At 40.6% G+C, this 21,882-nt stretch overlaps 1 protein-coding gene across 1 annotated transcript in view; it reads right to left on the reverse strand.

The window, feature by feature from the left end:
* Nucleotides 1–1,495: 1,495 nt before the first annotated feature.
* Nucleotides 1,496–21,882, reverse strand: part of SAXO1 (stabilizer of axonemal microtubules 1) — an 82,367-nt gene continuing 61,980 nt past the window's right edge. The window contains exons 3-4 of the mRNA XM_016136243.2: nucleotides 15,941–16,143; nucleotides 1,496–2,645 (exon numbers count right to left, since the gene is read on the reverse strand). Of these exons, the coding sequence (XP_015991729.1) occupies nucleotides 1,642–2,645; nucleotides 15,941–16,143 (1,207 nt within the window). The 3' untranslated portion in view covers nucleotides 1,496–1,641. The remainder of the gene's footprint in view (nucleotides 2,646–15,940; nucleotides 16,144–21,882) is intronic.

Genomic DNA, 21,882 nt, shown 5'->3' on the forward strand with positions numbered 1-21,882 from the left:
TGGTGTTGTGGGAAGAGCACTGGATCTTGAATCAGAAGACACAGGTTTCAGTCTTGACCTTGGTGCTCCAAGCTCTATGACCTTAGGCAAGGTGCATGATATCTCTGAGCCTCTCTGCCCCATATGGGCAGGTATCCAGACCCCATATAACCAAAAAGAGGATTAAATGATGTAGATACCAAACCAGTGACATAAAATAACCTCATGGTGAGGCTACCAGGGTGGGGACCTGAGTGGTCTGGCAAAAGTAGGTAAAAGCTGTGGAAAGACTGCACCCTGAATAACAGATCCAGTTTTCTTACTCATGAACCAGGCATTGAGCCTAACCCCAAGTCTCTGAACTTGAGCTGAAATTTTCTCTTCCCTCTACCATGATCCTAAGCTCTCTGAGACCATGGAGTATATTTGAATTTCCAAGGATGAGAAAGAGAGGGGGGAGGGGAAAGGGTAGGCGGGAAGGAGGAAGGAAGAGAAGGAGGGAAGGGAAGAGAGGGGGAGGGAAAAAGGGAGAGGGGAGGGGAGGGGGGAAGGGGAGAAAGAGAGGTGGGTATTCCAGATGTCCATCTACATCCTTCTGTGAGATGCTCACCCTGATCATGAGCCTATCCGACCCTGGTATAGGCCCCCTTGAACAAAGTCCTTTCTTGATTCTTCTTCATTTCAAATAATCTCTAAATTACTTAGCCTTAGAACCAAACTTGGTGAGCCCTTAGACCTGAAAGAGAAATCTCCAGCCCTTTTACCAGAGCAGAGTCCAGATCACCACTATGTCAAGCTTTGTTATAGGTCTGGTCATGGTTATAATTTAGGACAAGGAGGTCCAGCCTTTCCAGAGACCAGGCCAGCATGGAGCCATTTTCTCCAGGCTCTGGAAAAACAGCCCAGGGGCCAACTGCCAAGTGCTTGGTTGCCTGAGTCCCCTTTCGGACCTCCTTTCTCTGGAATCATAGCCTGCATGGTTTAAGGGTAAGAGAGGTCTGGCAAGTCCATGCTCAATGGGATTGCTATCTCCTATAGGACCCATGACCCATCAGACAGCACTGTTCTTGCTGGTATATCATGGTGTGAAGAAGTAGAAAGACACTCTGTGAAGCAGCCCTAGGCAGAAAGAACCCAAAACAAGACTTCAGGTTGGGCATAAGGCATTCCCACCAGGACTGAAATGCAATGGGGACTTTTATCTTAAATCTTCTCAAAAGTTCCAAGGAACATAGCCTGCTCTCTGCATAGATAGTGTGTGTGGGGTGAACACACAGACCTACAGATTCAGTCCCCCCAAAATCAAGTTCATTCTTTAGTACTTCATACTTGGCAAGGGTTAATTATAATGTCAATTCATACAGCTCACAACAAAAATATCCAGTTCAGAGAAAAACTCATAGAGACCAGCTTTGATTGCATGAGCACAAAGTAAGGGACCCAAAAGGGGAAGACAGCAGAGGGAGAGTTAAGGAGGGGTAATCAGCCAGTGACTACATGTCATTTACCTTGAGTCAAGTGATTCTCATTTTATTCAAGTGTCCTGGAAATTCTGATTTTTTTTTTTTTTTACATTTTGGGGAATTTTTTTTTTGTCCAATGAATAAATTTCAATTGTCTGCTTTTAAAAGAATTGTACAATTTCTAAATAACTTTTAAAAATCAGGCTGACACTGCCAACTCCTGCTGGTTGGGTTTTTCTGAATCACCTGCAGAAAAAGGGCTGTTCCGCCGAGAAACTGTCTGGGAAATCGGCCTGTATATCCTGTGCCCCAAAGCATCTGTTTCTTCAAAGATGTAGCCAGGGGGCTCAGAGTATGAAGCCAGGCACCTACCTATATCCTTAGGAGTAAAGCTGATGGTGTATGTGGTCTGGCCCTCCACAGGGATATTTCCTCGGGGGCCAGACCAGGGGGGCTTACAGCTTTTGGTACTAATGGGTGGGTGGGGCACATAGTGGGCCCGGGTGGTGGTCAGGCAGTCCAAGGGCTCAATGGGAAGGTTCAACTGGGGAATGGGCTTGATGGGCCCTGTGCGCCTGCTGGCCCACCGCTTATAGTCATCCTTGGTGGTGGTGGAGCTTTCAAAATGACCGCCCTTCTTGACACAGTGCACTGGTCGGTAGGACTTAGCTGGGGCACCCTTAGGGTATGTGTAATGGGCCTGCACTGTTGTCAGAAGGTCCATCTTTTCTTCAGGAGGGACGTAGAGGATGGGAGCTTTGGAGAACATCTGGGGCGTTGGCCAAGCTTGGTATTTATCTCGAAACTCAGTAGTGTTAGAGAAAGGCAGGTCTTGCCCACAGGTCCTGGCTGGTGGTTTCAAGCTTTTGGCTGGCTCCCCCATCAGGCCCCGGTAGGACTGTTTGTGGGTAGTGAGGTTTTCAAAGGGAATTTCACAGGGTCTGAACTTCTTTGCCTCATACACAAATCGCTTCTCCAAAGGGTGGGCCACATAGGCCATCTTGTAGTTGGTCAGATCCTCCAAGGGGATGTTACAGAGCTTGGGCATAGCTGGAGGTTTACAGCTCACAGTGTTCACTAGGCCCTTTATGGAGTAATCATCCTGGTGCGTGGTTCTACTATCAAACCTGGTTGATGCTGGCCGGTAGTTGTGTACTGGACGAAGTAGCTCTCGTCTTGGTTGGTTCCAGGGTAAATAATCAGCTGAAAATAAAGCAAAAGTGGTAATTACTTATAAATCAATTCACTCAACCTGAATGTATTCTGAAGAGCCTCCAAAGCCATTAGCCAGTCTCTAGAGAGATGTTCCTTGAGAAAAAGGAGGAATAGAGTGGATCCTTGCCACCACTTCAACCAAGAGCTTGATGTTTCAACTTTATGGTATTTGAGAGTTACCAAGAAAAAGAGATGAATTTACAGAAGTCTTATCACATCCTACAATGCTGCGTAAAGGAAATTTAGAGGTTCCACAGCCATGGGGAGATTCAGGGAATTGATCCCTAACCACTGGCTTACCCTAATCCAAGAATTCCATTCTCTATGGGGAAAGTGCCCTCTCTGATGCATGTGATGTAGTGAGACTGGGGATTCATGACCCATCACTAGTGGGCTGCCAGCCTGACCAGCCAGACCTCCCTGGTGCCTATGGGGTACCTGCTACTGTGTCCCTATAACTCATATATCTAATCAACATAAATCAAACATACTGCTCCAAGAGAATAGGGCATCATATTAGATGGTGAGAGAACACTGGCAGCAGCCTCTTGCATAGAGCTGATTACATGATAGGCAGTACTCTAAATGCTTTCTATGTTAACTCTTTTAATCTTAAGACAGCCCTAATGAGGAGGGTACCATCGATATGTCCATTTTACAGATGCAGAAACAGAGGCATAGAAAAATTAGGGAACTTGTCCAAGGTCACATGGCTAGAAGAAGAAAAGCATAGATGTAAATCTACCCAGAATCCATGCTCTGACTTATTCTACTACCTGCTTCTGACAATTAAGGAATACTATGTGCTAGTCAATTGTGCTCAGGGCTTTCTATACTGTTTTATCTTCTGTTTTTAATTCTGTTTTATCTTCACAATCACCCTTTGTAATTGGTATGAGGGTCTCCATCTTACAGATTTCCAAAATCAAAACTCAGGGAGACTAAGATACTTGACCAAAAGTCAAAGGGGTAAGGAGTCATAGGGCTAAGTTGGAATTTAAACCACATAGTGACAGCCTATATCACAGTTAGGAGTGCTACATTTCTAGATAGTAGAGTTTTTTGGTCTTTAACTTTCGCTCTAACAAATAAGGAAGATTTGCAGGAGAAGAATGTCAAAATGTTTAAACAATGAAAAAAAAATTGGCCAGCTATATCTAAGATATGTCTGTTTAAGAGGAATCTCTGCTGTGGGACTAGCATAGCCAAGAAAACAGGAGGCCTGCACCCAAGGGAAATCTTCCCCAGACATAGCCCCCATGCATCTTAAGAAGCAGGTGTTGTCCTCAGACAGCACTACAGGGGCTTTCAAAGCAACTTCTACACAGATCCTCAAAGCTTTGAAACTGGAAATCCAGGTGAGAAAAGTGGGACAGAAAACCATGCCATTCGAACACCTCAAAGCTGTTGCTATTCTTTCCAATATACTTGGCCCAAGTCCAAGTTCTACATTGTCTCCATTGAGCCCATCAACTACCAGATCTAAGTAGCTAACATTGAACTTCTGGTCAAGATGACAGAGTAGATAAACACTGTGCTCACGTCTTCCCACAACCAATCAAAATTACAAAGAAATTATAGAATGACCATCATTGTGATCCATATGAAGACTAGCTGAATAGAAGTCCTATAACTCAGGATATAAAGAAGCTTGGTAGGAGTGGTGCAGACACAGAATGGGCAGGTTCCCCACCCATAGTGTTAAGAAATGAGTTAAGAAACGAGAGGGATATCTCAGCTGTGGAGGTCTCCCCTAATGAGTGTGGGGTCCCAGCTCCACACTCAGTTCCCCAGCTGGGGCTCTAGTGCCAGGGAGAGGAGTCCCCATAACAACTGAATATGAAAACCAGCATAGACTGCATCTGAAGGAGATGTAGAGCTGCTGAATACTTTCCTAGAAACCTCAAACTAGCAGCAACTTGCCTTCGCATGCTCTTTACCTCTTGCTAAGCCACCCCCTACCCAGCATAAGCAGCAACTGGTCTCAACTTGCATTATAACTTCTATTAGGTGGCCCCAAGCATGGCAAGCTGCAGCCAGTGTTGTTTTGGAACATAGCTTAAACTAAGCAGCCAAAAGTTGGACACAAGCAGTAACTAGCCTCAGTTCGCATTGTGGTGCCCACCAAATGGTCCCAAGCTCGGCACTAGTTTGTTCACAGCATAACCTCTCACATGTTTCCAAATGAAGCATAAGAAGCAACCAACTGCAGATAACTTTGTATTCCCACCAAGAGGCACCACGCAGGCATGAGTGGTAGCTGAACTTGGTCTGAATCAGAGCCCCTCCCAAGAAGCTCCAGGACCAATACACCCAATGGTCAGCTTTAGACCACACTAGAGTACTACTCAACGAGCTTCACAAATGCCACACCTGAAGGGCAGACTAGCCTGGCACCAGAGCCCCACTAAAGCGATTCCTACTCTATGGGATCTGCCCCTGCACAACAGCTCATCCACTGTATTCACAGCCAGCCCTCACACCCAATCACCCTAGGGTCAATCCCACTCACTGCTATGTCAACAGCAATCAAGACTCAACTACAATAGGAGGGCACACACAACCCACACAAAGGACACCCCTGGAGCACCCAGCTCAGATCAACAGGAAGACTGCACACACAGCCCCACAGGACACTAGTACATATGGCACTATGCCAAGATTGGGAGACACAGCAGGTTTACCTAATAGAATCACAGGGAGTCAGCCAAAAGGAGGAGATGATGAAACACGTCCCAAATAAAAGAACTCGACAAAATTCCACAAAAAGAACTAAATGAAACTAAGGCAAGTAATCTACCAAGTATGGAGTTCAAAATATTGATTGTAAGGATACTCAATAAATGGAGAAATGAATGAATTTAATGAGAAATTCCACAAAGAGATAGAAAATAAAAAACAAATGAAGGATACACTAGGAAAAATAAACAGGAGATGAGATGAAACAGAGGATCAAATCAGCAATCTGGAAGACAAGGTAGCAGAAGACACTCAATTGGAACAACATAAAGAAAAAATTATTAAAAATGAGAACAGTTTAAGGGACCTCTGGGACAACATAAAACACACCAATGTTAGCATCCTAATGGTACCAGAAGAAGAAGAGATTGAACACCTATTTTAAAAAATGATGACTGAAAACTTCCCTAACCTGGCAAAGAAAACAGACATACAAATCCAGGAAGTATATAGAGTCTCAAACAAGAAGAATCAAAAGGGACCCGCACCAAGACACATCATAATTAAAATCTCAAAGGGTAAAGACAAGGAGAGAATCTTAAAAGCAGCAAGAGAAAAGCAGTTAGTTACCTACAGGCAAGCTCCCAAAAGTTGATCGGCTGATTTCTTAACAGAAATTTTGCACACCAGAAGGGATTGGCATGAAATATTTAAAGTGATAAAAGGCAAAGACCTACAACAAAGATTACCTTACATAATAAGGTTATCATTTAAAATTGAAGAAAAAATAAAGACAAGAAAAAGTTAAGGAGTTTATTGCCATTAAACCAGTATTACAAGAACTATTAAAGGGACTTCTTTAAGATCAAAATATGAATAACAAAATATAGGGGAAAAAATTGTGACAAAGGCAAACACTTAGTAAAAGCAGTAGCTCAACCAACTATAAAGCTAATACAAAGGTTAAAATGTAAAAGTAGGAAGAGCGTGTGTAATTACAATAAATTAAGGGATTTTCACAAACACATACACAAAAGAAGTAAAAAATCATGACAAAAACATAAATGTGGAGGAGGTTAGTAAAAATTATAACGATTTTAGAATGTGTTTGAACTTAAGTGACTATAAACTTAAAATAGACTGCTATGAACAGCTTGATATATAGGAGCACATGGCAACCACAAACCAAAAGTCTACAAGAGATGTACAAAGAATAAAACACATTGAAAATGTTCCATAATAGACCACATGTTAGGTTGCAAAACAAGTCTCAATAAATTTAAGAAGATTGAAATCATATTAACCACCTTCTCTGATAGTTATGGTATGAAACTAGAAATCGATTACAAAGAAAAAACTGAAAAATCATACAGACACCTGGAAACTAAATGACATGCTACTAAACAATTAATGGGTTAACAATGAGATCAAAGAAAAAATCAAAAGATACCTTGAGAAATGAAAGTGAAAACACAACAACCCAAAATCTATGGAATGAAGCCAAAGCAGTTCTAAGAGGGAACTTTATAGCAACATAGGTCTACCTCAAGAAACAAGAAAAATCTTAAACAATCTAACATACCTAAAGGAACTGGAAAATGTAAAGCAAAAACAAAGTCCAAAGTGAGTAGAAGAAAATAATAAAGCTCAGAGCAGAAATTTAAAAAAGGAGTCTATCGTGTATGTTGTATGCAAGATCGATGAAACCAAGAATTCATTCTTTGAAAAGATAAAAAAAAATTGATAAACTTTTAGCCAGATTTTAAAAAAAAAAAAAAGAGGGCCCGAATGAAATCAGAAATTAAAGTAACAACCAACACTACAGATACACACACAAAGGATGATAAGAAAATATTACAAACAATAACACGCCAACAATTTGGACAACCTAGAAGAAATAAATTTCTAGAAACATACAATCTTCCAGCACTGAACCAGGAAGAAACAGAAAATCTGAACAGACCAATAACTACAAACGAAATTAAGTTAGTAATCAAAAAACTTCCAAAAAGCAAAAACTCTGGACCAGACGGCTTCACAAGTGAATTTTACCAGACATTCAAGGAAGAATTAATACCTATCCTTCTCAAACTATTCCAAAAAATTGAAGAGGAGAGCAGGATTTCAAACTCATACTATGAGGCCAGCATTACCCTACCAAAACCAGACAAAGGTATTACAAAAAAAAGAAAATTACAGGCCATTATCACTGATGAACATAGATGTAAAAATCTTCAACTAAATAATAGCAAACCAAACTCAGCAATCCATTAAAAAAACCATACACCATGATCAAGTGGGATTTATTCCTGGAATTCAAGGTTGCTTCGATATCTACAAATCACTTAACATGATACACCACATATACAAAATGAAGGGAAAAAATCATATGATCGTATCAAACTAAAAATTAAAAAAGAAGTAATAAAGTAGCCAATATGGACTCTAGTAGACCCTCTAAAGGGAATTCTCCTGCTTAGACCTTTAAAAGGGTTAGAACAAATGCAGCTTCTAAGGAGCCTTGGTATATGCAGTCAACACCAGTGGAGTTTGTAGACACACTTTTAAACAGCTTTATTGAGATATCATCTTCACAATATAAAATGCACTGTCTTACATAAACAATTCAATAACTTTTACAGAATCGTGCAACCATAACTAAAGTCTAGCTATAGAACATTTCAATCACCCCCAAAATATCGATCAAGCCCATTTGCAGTCAGTCTTCATTCTCTTCCCCAGCCAGCAAGTAATCTGCTCTTGCTCTCTATAAACGTGCCTCTTCTGGACATTTCATATAAATAGAATTACACAATAAGTAACAAACTAGAAAAAAAATATTTACAAAGCACATATTGCTGTTTTCCATTTGGCTTCTTCCACTTAGCATAAAGTAATTGAGGTTCATCCCTGTTGCGGAATGTATCAGTAGTTCACTTTTTTATTGTTCAATAGAAGTACATGATATGGATACGACAAATTTTGTTTATCCATTCATCAATTGACGGACATTTGGATTGTTTCACTTTTTGGCTACTATAAAATTTTCTGCTGTGTACATTTGTGGACAAGTCTTTGTGTGGATATGTTTTCATTTCTCTTGAGTAGATACTGAGAAGTAGAATTGCTAGATTATATGGTAAATCTATGTTCAATTTTTTAAAATAGTGAAAACTTTTCCTAAGTGAATATGCCATTTTATTTTCCCACTAGCAATGCATAAAGGTTATTATTTCTACAATCCTTAACACTTTTTTTTTTTTAATTATAGACATTCTAGTGGGTGTTTAATGGTATCTCATTGTAGCTTAATTTATATTTCCCTAATGACTAGTGATCTTTAATATCTCCACATGTGCTTCATAGCCATTCATATTTCTTTTTTTTTTTTTTTGGTAAAATGTCTATTCAAATCATTTGCCAATTTTTAAATTGTCTTATTATTGAGTTATAATAGTTACTTGCATATTCTGGATATAATTCCTATACCAAATATATGCTTTGTAAATATTTTTTCCCAGATTGTCATTTATCTTCTCATTTTCTTACTGTGTCCTTTGAAATGCACCAAGGTTTTGAATTTTTACAAAGTCCAATTTTTTTCCTATGTCTTAGTCAAAAAGATTTCTAGTTTGAGCTCTCACATTTAGTTCTCTTTTTTGATACCCAACTGTCCTGGCACCATTTGTCAAAAGACAAATTTTTTATTTGAACTAAATATATAAATGTTAGAATCACCTTACAAATTCATACATTTTTAAAAGCCTACTAGGATTTTGACAGGAATAGCACTGTATCTTTAGATGAATTTGGAGAAATCCCTTCTTAACAGTACTGACTCTTCAATACCTGAACATGGACTGTCTTACTATCCACTTAGATATTAAATTCTTTCAGCAATGTTTTGAGTTTTACAGTATACAAATCTTGCACTTTAAAAAAAAATTACCCCAAGTATTTAATTCATTTTGAGGCTATTGTAAACTGTTTTCTTAATTTTATTTCAGATTGCCAATGGTAACATACAGAAACACAATTTGTTTTTACGTATTTCTCTTCAATACTGACACTTTGCTGAATTCATGTATTACTTATTGTAGTTTTTGTGGATTCCTTAGTTTTATCTGAGGAATCACATTGTCTGAGAATAAACAGTTTTACTTTTCCCTTTCTAATATAGGTGCATTTGTTTTTCCTGCATCATTGCACTGGCTGGAAACTCCAGTATGACATTGAATGGAAGTGGTGAGAGCAGACATCCTAGCTTCGTTCCCAATCTCCAAGGTAAAACCTTTAGTTTTTCCATATTAAGTATATCAGCTACAGACTTTTTGTGGGTGCCCTTTATCAGACTGAGGAAATTTCCTCCTATCCCTAGCTAGTTGAAAGCTTTTATAGGTATCAAGTCTTGTCAAATGCTTTCTCTGTGCCTATCAGTCATGCAGTTTGGTCTTTTACTTTATTAATGCGGTATATTAATTGATTTTCTGAGGTCAAACCAACCTTGCATTCCTAATGTTAGCCCCACAGTTTTATAATTATTGGTTGTCTTATAAATTAAGGTAAAAGATATACATTTACTTACATAATTACCTTCACTAGAGTGCTTTACTTCTTTTTGTGGATTTGTTACTACGTGGTATTATTTCCTTTCAACTTCAAGGACTTCCTTTAGTGCTTCTTGAAAGACAAGTCAACTAGCTAGACATTCTTCCAGTCGTTAACTGGGAATGTTTTTATTTTCCTACTGCTTTTGAAGCATAAGCTTTTACTAGTTATAGAATTCTTAGTTACTAGTTTTTTCCTTTTCATCCTTAGAATGCCATCCCCACTGTCCTTTGCTGTTTCTGATGAAAACTTGGCTGTTATTGTCATTTCCCTGTGTCTGATAAGTTGTTTCTTTTTTGCTTCAATCTGAATATTTGGCTTTCAAAAGTTTGACTATTATATGACTAGATATGGACCCCTTTGTGTTTATCCTATTTTGATTGTGCTTCTTGGATATGTCGATTAATATTTTTATGAAATTTGAGAAATTTGGGCAATTATTTTTCTGCCCCTTTTTTCTCCTTCTGAGGGCTCTTGTTATGAGTACATTGATTGGTACAGGCAATGGTATCACACAAATCTCCGAGTTTCTGTTCATTTTTCTTAATTTTTATCTGTTCTTAAGATTGGATATCTATTGATCTCCATTTTCACTGATTCTTTCTTCTGTAAGTTCAAAATTGTTGTTAAGCTTCTCTAATCAATTTCTTATTTTGGTTATTACCCTTTAAACTTGAGTTTTCATTTGATTCTTTTTAATGACTTCCGTTTACAAGTATTCTCTATTTGACGGATAACTGTTATCGCACTTTCCTTTATTTCTATAAACATGGTTTCCTGTTTTTATTTAAACATATTTATAATATCTGCTTTGAAATATCTGTCTGCTAGGTCTAACAGCTTGGCCAGTTCATGCATAGTTTCTACTAACTGCTTTTTTCCCTATCCATGGATCGCACTTCCCTGTTTTTCATGGCTCTTAATTTTTTGACAAAAACTCAATACTTTAGATAATATGCTGCAGCAACTCTGGATTTGGATCCTCCATTGGGAGTTGTTTTTGCTGTTTGTTTAGTGACTATCCTGCATTAATTCTACAGAATCTTATCTCCCCTGCAGTATGTAGCCACTGATATTTTTGCTGTTTTTTAATTGTTTATTATTAAGCCTAGATTCCTAAGAGTCACTCTGTGTCAGCATAGTTTAGTAATCAGCCAATGATTGATAAGTTATGCTTCAGCACCTTAAACCAGTAAGGCTTTCACCCTTTGATAATGGATCTCTGTGTGGGTTGGGAAGCACAGTCAAAAGTCAGGCACTCTACAAGTCTGCCCAGGCTTTTATTTTCTGCTCAGCTTTCTCATGTCTCCTCTACACTTGTACCAGGCACCATATTCAGCTAGAGAAGATAAATAGATAACTAGATCCTGTCTCTGATCTTCGGCCTATACACTGTGCCTTGCCAATATGCACAGTCTTTCTGACTACCAGGAATATATATGAGCTTATCAAGACCCGCTATGTCTTTATTCCTTACATCTCCTTGTTAAATTTCTCACTGGCTTGCTCTTTGCCCAAACTAGTACTGCAACTTCAGACTAGCTGTAGAAGTTGTCTTTCCTGATTTTTTTCCATTGATAATGCTATTGCTTTTATTGAACCCCCCTGGGTGTGCACTCTACTCCAGATCAAGTCAGCCCGCTCTGGCAGCAAAAATGCTGCTTTTCACAGCCTAGCCTGTCCAGATGGAACTGGGCGGGAGGGGGAAAGGGGGGGGTGGAATTCCCAAGATAAAACACCACAAACTCCCACTGTTCATAACTATGGTTTAGTAGTTTTTCTTGAATAACTGCTTCTCAATTTGTTATATGCCTTTGACTTCCTGAGCCCTAAAATGGTTAATTTTTACTGTTTTGTCCAATTTTATTGTTGCTTTTGGAGCAGAGGATTTGCCACACTCCTCACTCCAGAAGTCCTGACATCCCTACCCCCCAGGCATTCTGAAGTTCATTTTAGGCTAATAATACTACCAACTATTTATTTTAAATTGGCTTCATTTTAATTGAAAATCTAATCTTTCTCCAAGAGCCATTAATGGCTCTATCAACATCTTGAAAGCATTAAGGGGCTTTAGAGGAACCATCTTGCTGAATATAAACCACATGTTTCCTGGTCAGACTTCAGGCCTCACTGAAATGGGGGCATCTACCTGTAGATGCCTACACACTGCCTCAAGGTTCGTGGGGGTGGGTAGGACAGGGCTTTTTCGGCCCTCTTTTGTGATGGATGAAGTGTTAAGAAAACAGGTCCCTAAGCTGAAAGTTGCCTCATATGATTTCTGATACTCAACAATACAGTTGAAACCACATAATTATCCAAACTTCTAACTTCCTCCACCCAGGCTATATTACAAAAAAATCTCCACAAGACCCTGAAAACCTCAGAATTCCACATGACAAACTATTCATAAGCATGAAAAGCCATCAGTAAAGCCCTTCAGGGCCGGGGTGTCATGTGCGTAATTGGCAAGAACCTCTTTAAAAAGGGATTCCTTCAATAATGTGTCTTTTTAAAAAACCTAGCAAACCTAAAGCTGAGCATCAAGTAATTACACTCTCAATCTTCCTAATTGCAGTGTTTTGAAAATGTCAAAATTACAACCAAATGCTGCTGGAGCATATTTTAATGGTGGTTTTCTGGACCCTAGTAGAGGTGCTGACCATAAGAGTAGAAAGGGAAAAGTTTGGATATTTTTCCTGTAGAACCGTAGTAAATGGAACATATAGACATAATATAAATGGCACCCACTGAAACACACATTTCAATGAGCTTGGTCTTTGGCTGTTTTTCTTTTCCTTTGGAAGTAAAATCAACTGTATGGCCATAAAGCCATGAAGGCTGCTATGGAAAAGACTTACTAAAGCAGCAAATTTCCACGAGAGACAAACAAGTAATTAAAAGGTGATACTCCAAGAGATAAGGCAAGGGTGTGGCTCCTCACGCATGCAAGAGGTTATGCAGGACTGAACTAAGGGTAGGATAAATGTCGTAGGTCTTCCAAAGCTTTATACTTCTGCTCTTGGCCAGGACCCACAAAGTAATAGGCTGAGTGGGGATTTGTGTAAATCTAATGCCAAACTATGTAATCTGGAGTCCTTATAAACGATGATCCAGAACCATTCATTCATATATTTCCTCACTAAACACACCTTTGTAATGTCATCCCCTGTGCTGAATGCTGAAAATATATATGTTGAGCATTCAAGGCCCAGTTTTGGAAGCCGTTATATATCATAGGGATATATTTGTAATGGAACAAATAAAGCCGTTATATATCATAGGGATATATTTGTAATGGAACAAACAAATATTTGTAATGGAACAAATAAATCACTTAAATGGACAGAATGTGGTAAGTACACATTTATTCCAAAAAAACTATTAAGACACATAGGTTGCAAACTGGCACCTATGGGTCAAATCTATCTACAAATATGTTTCCTTTGCATACATACTGATTTGTTTTTAAATCTAAATTTCAGACAAGAACGATTAAATCCAACCCCAAGTGCATATGTAGCTGGGACTTTTCTTTAAGTAACAACATTGAGCTACATCTTCACCAACCAATAAGGTAAGTGAGAGCCATTTCTCACTCCCAGACCTCTCCTTGAACCTAGAACAAAGTGGGGAGGGAGAACTGAGCTTAGCATGCAGTTGATCTGAACAGCCTCTAACTACTGCAAGATTCATAAATCCAGACACCCCTAGAAAGGGTGTGGAGGAAAGGAGTGTTTGTAGGCGGAAGTGCCTCCTCCCTCCCTCATCAGAGGTAAGGGCTCATTCCAGCTTTGTGCCTCCTTCTTACCTGCGCAGTGTCCGCGGTGCCCCATTTCTTGCCTTCCTAAAAACACTGGAGGGAAAGGGAAAGTGGGCTCTTCGAAAGTAAGAATGCCATCCCACCATGTACCTGGTTGTGCTGACTCCTTTGTAAATCATCTACTATGGTGCCTGCTGTTAGGAATAATTAGCAAAGAGAAAGAAAGACCCCTGCCCTCTTGGAGCTTACAGACTGGCCAAGGAGATGAATGAATTACAAAACAAAGGAGTACCAGGCACTCTTAGAGCATCTAGCAGGATGAGTCTAGCCTAGCATGGGGGAAGGTCTAGAAAGGCCTTCCTCCAGAAGGGTGTGATAAATTTGCTGCTCACTGAAGGATGAGTGCTAGACTGGGGAAGGGAGGAAGAGTCTATAAAGAGAGAATAGCATGTGCGACACGCCCCAATACAGAAAAGAAAAGGAGGAAAGGAACCGAAAGAAGGTCCTTGTGGCAGAGCAGAGAGACACTGGGAAGAGACACCAGAATCTGCAAGGCTTCAGAGGAGTTGGTAAAGGTTTGAAATTTTATCCTAAGAATTACCATAATTATTTGAGATGTCTGAAGCAGAGAAGAGGCCAGATCGGACTGCCATCTTCAAAAGACCTCCTGGTTCCTTTCTGTGGAAAAAGGATAAGAGCTGACAGACCAAAGATATGCTCAGGTATATATGCCCAGGTGTAGACTTGGGGAAGGCAGAATTAGGGCTTTGCAAGGAAGGACCAACAAAGGGACAGAAGAAAGGGAGTAAAAAGATGGGCCACAATGATATAACATGTAAGAGATCACATGGGGACAGACACAAAAGGGGCTGATGGTGACAAGGAAGGTTGAGGCACCAGTGGACTAGAGGTCCTAATGAGGCCAAGGATTGTCAGGATGGGAGTAGATAAGCGAGCAAGCAGAAGGACTGGATGTTAGGGTGCAAAAAGGTGGCACCATTTGGGGGTATTATAACATCCAGAATGCAGCCTGGCAGAAGGTGGCTACGAGAGAGTAAAAAAGGACAGCACTAATGTTAAGGCAGAACAGAGACCAGATTGCTGAGAGGCCCACATCCGTTTGTCCCTGAGTCCCAGTTCCTAGAGGAAGCAGAGAAGCTCAGCCACTTGCAGAGTCTTCCAGAATGATAGATTCAGAGCTCCTGGAAGGGCTTCAGGAAGATTCCTACATTCCCCAAGCCTCTCCATCTTTCCTTGCCTAAGTGGCTTGACTACATAAAATTATCACAGTCATTTAGAGATCCACAAACACGTTACATGAACATTCAGTATGTATTATGTGGGGAAACCATGCGCATCATAAGCAGAAGGGTTACTGATAAACGTGCCTGCCATTCCCATCGTCTCAGCCTGTGGCCTGTGCTCCACAGTGTAACTGCTACATTGTTTGCACTACACATACAACTTCATATCCTGTCTCTCCTACTAGACTATAAAGTCACGGCAGGTCAATAGGCTTCCTCCGGTTCCTAACACCATACCTGGGATGTAGTAGATGCTCAATAAAGAATGAATCAACCCCATTTATATAAAGTTCGAAAGTAATTTACGTCATTTAAAGTCAACAAAATGGCTCTTATCCTGGGTGGGGAGGGTGACTGGACAGGAGTATCAATGTTATATTTCTTTATCCAGATGCTGTTTACATGGATGTGTTCAGTTAAAATTCATTGATCTGTATAATTATGATCTGTAAGTTTTTGTCTGTATGTTATGTTTCCATAATTTTTAATGGATGAATGAATCACTCAATCTAAATGCTTCCCCAGTGTAGGAGCCCAACAGCAAGCTAAGGCAGGCATTGGCAAATATTCTCTAGAAAAGGGAAGATAGTAAGTGGCTTAGGCCTTTCAAGCCATACGGTCTCTGTCATAGCTACTCTGCTGCTGCAGTACAAAAGTAGCCACAGATAATGCGTAAATGAACACTGAATTTTGAATTTACCTAATTTTTCACATGTCCTGATATAGTCTTTTGATTTTTTTTTTAATTAAAGTTTAAAAACCATTCTTAGCTCTCCAGTTGTACCATCATGGGCTGCAGGCCCAATTTGGACCACAGAAGGTAGTTTGCCCGACCCCTGCACTACGGAGGTGTGCACAGAACACACATCTCCTGGCCTGCGTACAGGCTCAGACTATCCTTCCCCCAACCTGCCCCTCAAGCATGCTCCCACCTTTATAAGTAGGCAGACACTCTATCTTGTCACCACATGGATATTTACTGTCCCGAGGTTTGATGGGGTCCACTCGATGGACGCGATACGGGTTGTAATCTTGTTTATATGTAGTGAGCAGATCCATATTCTCTTCACTTGGAATGAACCGGTCAGGCTGGTGGATCTTCACTGGTAACACTTTGTGAGGCCCAAAATCTCTCCTATAAGGAAATAAGCACATGCCATTGGAGTCCTTGGCCCAGAACAAAGCTTATGGTTTCTAGTCAACCCAATTCTACAAATGTTTGCTAAAAAGTCATCTTCTACTCCATCCCCCTAACTGCTCCTTCCTCCTCTGTTTCCTACTTTCAAAAAAGACACCACCACTTGCTTCTCACCTAAACCAGGCACCTGGATGTCATGCTGGATCCACTACTCACAGCTCCAGACAAGAGGACCCCTCTACCTCATCAGTCTGTCTTTCTCCCGTGATTCAGATCCTGATCATTTCTCACATGGATCATGTGACAACTTACCACCTGTGCTTCCTGCTTCATTCCTGCCACTTCTACTTCAATCCCCAGAATAAGCCCTCTAAAATGAAAATTGTATCATTTCACTCCCCAGCTTAAAACTCTCCCAGATAAATCCCAACGTTCTAGCATGGTTTATAAACTTTCCTGGACCTGCCCCTGGCCTTAAAACCAAGCACATCTCCCATATCTCTGCTTGGCCCACATTCCACTCCAACCACACTGGACCACTGAGAAGGCCTCTATTCTGCCTTCCTTACCCCAAAGCCCTTCACTGTGGAGCTAATTCCTATTTTTCGGGTACCAGCAACTCCTTTTCCATGCTCCCAATAACTTCTCCTGCTAATATTTATCTCCTTCCTCTACCTGATCTTACAGAAATCCCAGAAAGGAAGAACAATGCAATAAATGGAGACTGAGACTTTCTCTGCAAATGGCATCAGTAACCCCATTATGTCAGGGAGTATGAAAGCAATGGGACAGAAAAAGCATAATGGTCTTCACTAAATAGGAAGCACTTCCTCCCCAAAGCATCCCACAATTACAGAAAGGCCAAGAAGCTAACTGCACCACCACCAAAGAATCAGCCTGGTGACACCAGAGCTCAGCTTGGGCTTGCAGTGCCCACTGGGGTAATCTCGACTTGCCACTTCTAATGCAGACTCTCTTAAGCAAACATTTCCCCTCAAGGGCTTCTGCTTTACACAACAGCCTTTTTTTTTTTTTTTTCCTGGAACCCATTTGTTAAACTGGACAAGGGGAAGGTAGATTTTCCCTGATGGTGCTTGCCAAAACAGCCTCACCAAGGGAATGGGGAGGTTTCCGGACAGGAAAACATCAGGCCCAAACACCAATAAAACTTACTTCCCGGCCGAAATCTGGAGCAGCATTACTGAGCCATGCTTGACTGGCAAAGGTAACACGCTCCACTGTAACCTGTCTTGCATGAATTATACGCACGGTTGTCAATAAACCCAAACCAAGGTCTGAAATGCTTGGTAGGATAGGGGGACGGAGTTAGGAGGCAGGAGAATTAGTCTCTCTAGGGCTCTAAGAAGGAAATGGGAGATGCTTCAGTTGAACTCCCAGTAACACCCTCTGGGTAGATTTAAAAATATATCTCGGCAGCAGTTACAGGGTCTTCAGCCTGGGCTGCCTTCCCAAGGGCCCCATGTTGGCAAACAGCAAGAGGCAGCTGAGTGACCCCAGGTCTCTAGAAGTCCATGGTGTATAAAATGAGGCTTATAGAAGGAGCAGGCTAAACAAGAACCCAAGGGTCACTTCCTTACTTCCACCCTAATTTGTGTACCTCACGACAGTGTCTGCTTAATAGTAAACCAACAGCAGCAGGAGATTAGGAGTGGAGGCCCTTGGTGACAAAAAGGAATGGAAATTTCCAGAAAACCCTGTCTGAAACTAACTACAAGGGGGCTTTTGTCAGAAAGTGTATGTTCTCAGGGGAGTGCTCCCAAGGGAAGATGAGCTCTTGTCACTCCCGAAAGGATGGAAAGGGGTTTGGAGGCAATCTGAGACCATACACCCCCACGTAAACCCACGAGCATCGATGACTATCCAAAGATTCATTCAGCTCTCTTATTTCCAAGGAGGAGGATCAGGAGATACCAAGGGCAATCCATAAGGAACAAAGCTGAATGCCTAAGCCATTTCCACCCCAAGCCCTCTCCACCCCAGAGCAGCTAGGAATGCTTTCCAGTCATAGGCCTGCCATCCTCGGGGACCCTGCACATAGGCTACAACATCCTCTTCTGCTGGGACTCCTACTGAGGGAACCAACTTCCCCTCGGAGATACTGTGAGAATCCTCTGTCAAGGGCTGCCAAGTTCTCTGATCATTAATGCATGCTTAACGCCCCTATCTCCTGCTGTTTCTACAGGAAAAGAACAGATAAATGCCCACGACCAAACTCACCAGTTCATGGACTATCCTGAAGTAGGTTACTCAAAGACAAAAGCTGATGCAGCAAAATTTTTGCTCACCGTGTTTACAGAAAGAAATCGTTCGTCAAATCTCCCTCTCCAGTACAAAACTAAAGTTCCATTGTGAAAGTACATCCATTGTTGAATACACCAATCAGCTATAACTAAGGTAAATGATCTTAAAGAGGTGGAAATGATCTATTTCTGAAGAGAAGAAAATTTTTTTAACTTAAAATTTAATTCGCCTGTACTCCACCCAAAAATATTTACTGTGGCTTAGGAGTGAATTTAATCAAAATTTATGTGTTTTCTCATTATTTTTTTATGCTGAGAACATTCAGAGAAACCACAATGTAACTGCATGTCCCCGATCTCATATAATCTTACAGCCTTTAAGTTCGCATAAAAGAAAAGTCTGTTTTATCCTTCCCAGAAATTGCTCAAATTTAGTAGCATTTTTTTTTAAGAACACTCCCCTCTCTTCCTGTGCTATATTTCCTAGTCCCTGTGCCCGTTGTGACTATGAACCAAGAAAAAAATTGGTCAAAGATGTTAAGTTTCTTTTAGATGCATAGCCATAAAAGTTATATAGTAAGGAAGGCCAAGAGTTAAACTCCAAGTTAAGTAAAGGTTAAAGTGGCCCTGCTGGGCAAGTCATAACAACTTGACTTCCAATCATTAGGCAAAGCTAAAGAAAGGTGTTTGACAAGAATCTGACAAAAGAAGAACAACATAATTGCCTACTAACTCTGGGAGCCTAGACATAGGAAATAAAGATTTCACAGCGATAAAGGGGCTGTGTAATACTTTTTTTAAAAAAACCTATTGTTAATGTGTATCTATAAAAACTTCAAAATTTGTTAGTGTGCCCAATTAATCAATCATACTAAATGAAATTCATTTTAAGAAGAGTTCTTCATCTTGTCTAAAACCAGTCTCTTCATCCGTACCCTAAATCCCCTGTTTCTTAGGAACCTCATCAATGGACCATCACCTAGTCTGTGGTTTAACCTTTTCCTCCTGCTGGCTCCTTTCTGTACGTATTTAAACTTGTTCCAGTCTTTCCCAATTTAAAGGACAAAATATATATATGGCACAACCTTTACTGGAATCCACTTCCCACCAGTTCTCTCTCCTCCCTTTCTCTCTTCTAGAAAGTGTTGTCTACAGATACAGACTTGCCTTCCTCCCCGCCCCCCACTCATGCTCCCCTCATCAAATCTGACTCTACTCCTTCCTTGCTCTAGCAGAGGCCTGCAAAGTACCACTTTGTGTCCAAACCCAGTCAGGTCCTCCTGTACCATCTTAATAGTTTCCATCCTCTCACTCGTTTTCAAAATACTCTCTCCCTCCCTTGACTTCTGAGACACTCCTTAGATTGGTCCTCTCTCTGTCTCCTCGATGGGATTTGGCTCTTTGTCTGTCATGTATATTTGATTTCATTATTTCCACACATAATCCTAAAATTTCCCAGTGTTAAAAGGCATCCTCTAAGGAAACCACTACGTCATCACAGGCAGACTGGGGAGCCCAACTTAGCACATTGAGAAAGATCCCTAGGCTGATTCAAAGGGCTTGATTCATGTACCCAATCCTGATAAGGACAGATTGGGCCCTCCTCATCTTCACTGTGATAGACAAGATTCTAAGTACCTGCCTCCAGGATTCAGGTTACATAGTACTTATCTCCTGCTCTAGAATCTTATTTCCTCAACCCCTACTAAAGCTGAGGCTAACATCTGTCACTGCTTCATATAAACTCTGGACAAAATATAAAAACAACTACCTGTGAGCACTAAAGATAGCAACCAAGATAGGCAGCTTCTGGAGCAGAGCCAACAGGTGGAAGAAGGGAATGGCACTGGGTGAGTCTCTGTGTAAGTTTCCATTTTGTTTCAAAGCTTCCAGTCTGAAGGCAGGTTCCAGTCAGTGCTAGGTGAGCCAGCTAAAATGTAAATAGAACACCTTCCATCTTTCTTGACTGAAGAACCAGAGGACCAAGTTTTGAGGCAACCACAGGTGCCGGAAAGTGAAGGAGGAATCCTGGAAAGGAGAGAACCAGAGACAAGAAGCCTCAAATTCTGTATAGCAACAGGCCCCAAATCTCTGGCTGATCTCACATGCATGAGGTAGACTTCAAGCAACCATGCTAAAAATAAAGAGCTGAACTAAGATTTGAGCTGCCACCCAAAACACAGAGTTTGCATTTTCAGTCCATACAAGTTACCTCCCATCTGCTTTTAAAAAGAAAAAAGAATCCTTAGAGGAATGTAGAAAAGCCCAGTCTCCACAACACAACGTTAACAATGTACAGACAGGGTCAATCCAAAATTAGTTGGCCTACATACATGTGACCCTCTCTCAAGAAAAAAAAAAAAATCAGGAAAACCAACCCCAAGAAGACCCAGATATAACGATTAAAGCAGCTATTTTAACTATGCTAAATTACAAAAGCAAAATAAGGTCATAATGAATGAAAAGGAAACCACAGAACAGAAACAGAAGCTTGATAAAAAGAACCAAATTTAAAAGTTCTAAGGCTGAAAAACACAATACCTGAAATAAAACGTTCATTCAATGGGCTTAATATAAGAATGGAGATGGAAGAAAGACTCAGTAAACTTTAAGACAGATGAATAGAAACTATTCAATCTGGAGAAAAGAGAAATAAAAGATTGGAGGAAAGAAATGAACAGAGACAGAAAAAAATAAATACTTGAAAAAATAATGGCCAAACTGTCCCCAAATTTAATCAAAGACATACAACATTAAAGACTCTAAAATTGCTCTGAAATTGCTAAGACCTATTTCTGCACACTTTCGTTAATTCTCAGGCCTAGTATACAGAAGGGAGTAAGTACATTCCCTGGGGTCAAGGTCTGATTAAAGAAGCCAGGTTTGTATTTAAACAGAAAATGTGTAAAATTCAAGCCTACTACCAACTTTCTGGCTTCTTTCCTATCTTTTGGAGAAGATACCAAATGCCCTCTCTTTTAGCTCTTTCCTCCCTCACTCTCCTCAGTTTACCCATAAGTCTTGGCAATAAGTGAAGCAATCTGTGCTGCCAACTCTGCCATCTGCCCTTAGCCAAACTCATTCAGACTGATCCTGATTCCATCTTCCCCCACGCATGCCATCTCCAGTACCCCCTGCCCATGGTCCCGCTCCATTTAAAATAAAGGTCTCACACCATCTTGAGGACTCTCCTCTTTCCTCTGAGGCTATCCACTTTGCCCTTCTTAAGGCATCTGGTTTCGCAAACAGAAATAATGTCACAAAATGGGGCCCGAGTGTTTTACAGAGTGACATGCCTAAGGGGAAATGAGGCTTGAAGTACAAACCTCTTATTCATAAATTGATCTCAGGTTTATCTGAACTAAAGGCAGATCCTACATGAAAGATTTACCAAGGGCTGCAAGAAACAGTTTCATACTAAAAAGGGCTGAAAATCACAAGCATTCCCCCTCATGGCACCTGCTGTAAATCCCCA

Source organism: Rousettus aegyptiacus, unplaced genomic scaffold, assembly GCF_014176215.1.
Source record: "Rousettus aegyptiacus isolate mRouAeg1 unplaced genomic scaffold, mRouAeg1.p scaffold_m13_p_3, whole genome shotgun sequence".
Classification (NCBI taxonomy): Eukaryota; Metazoa; Chordata; class Mammalia; order Chiroptera; family Pteropodidae; genus Rousettus; species Rousettus aegyptiacus.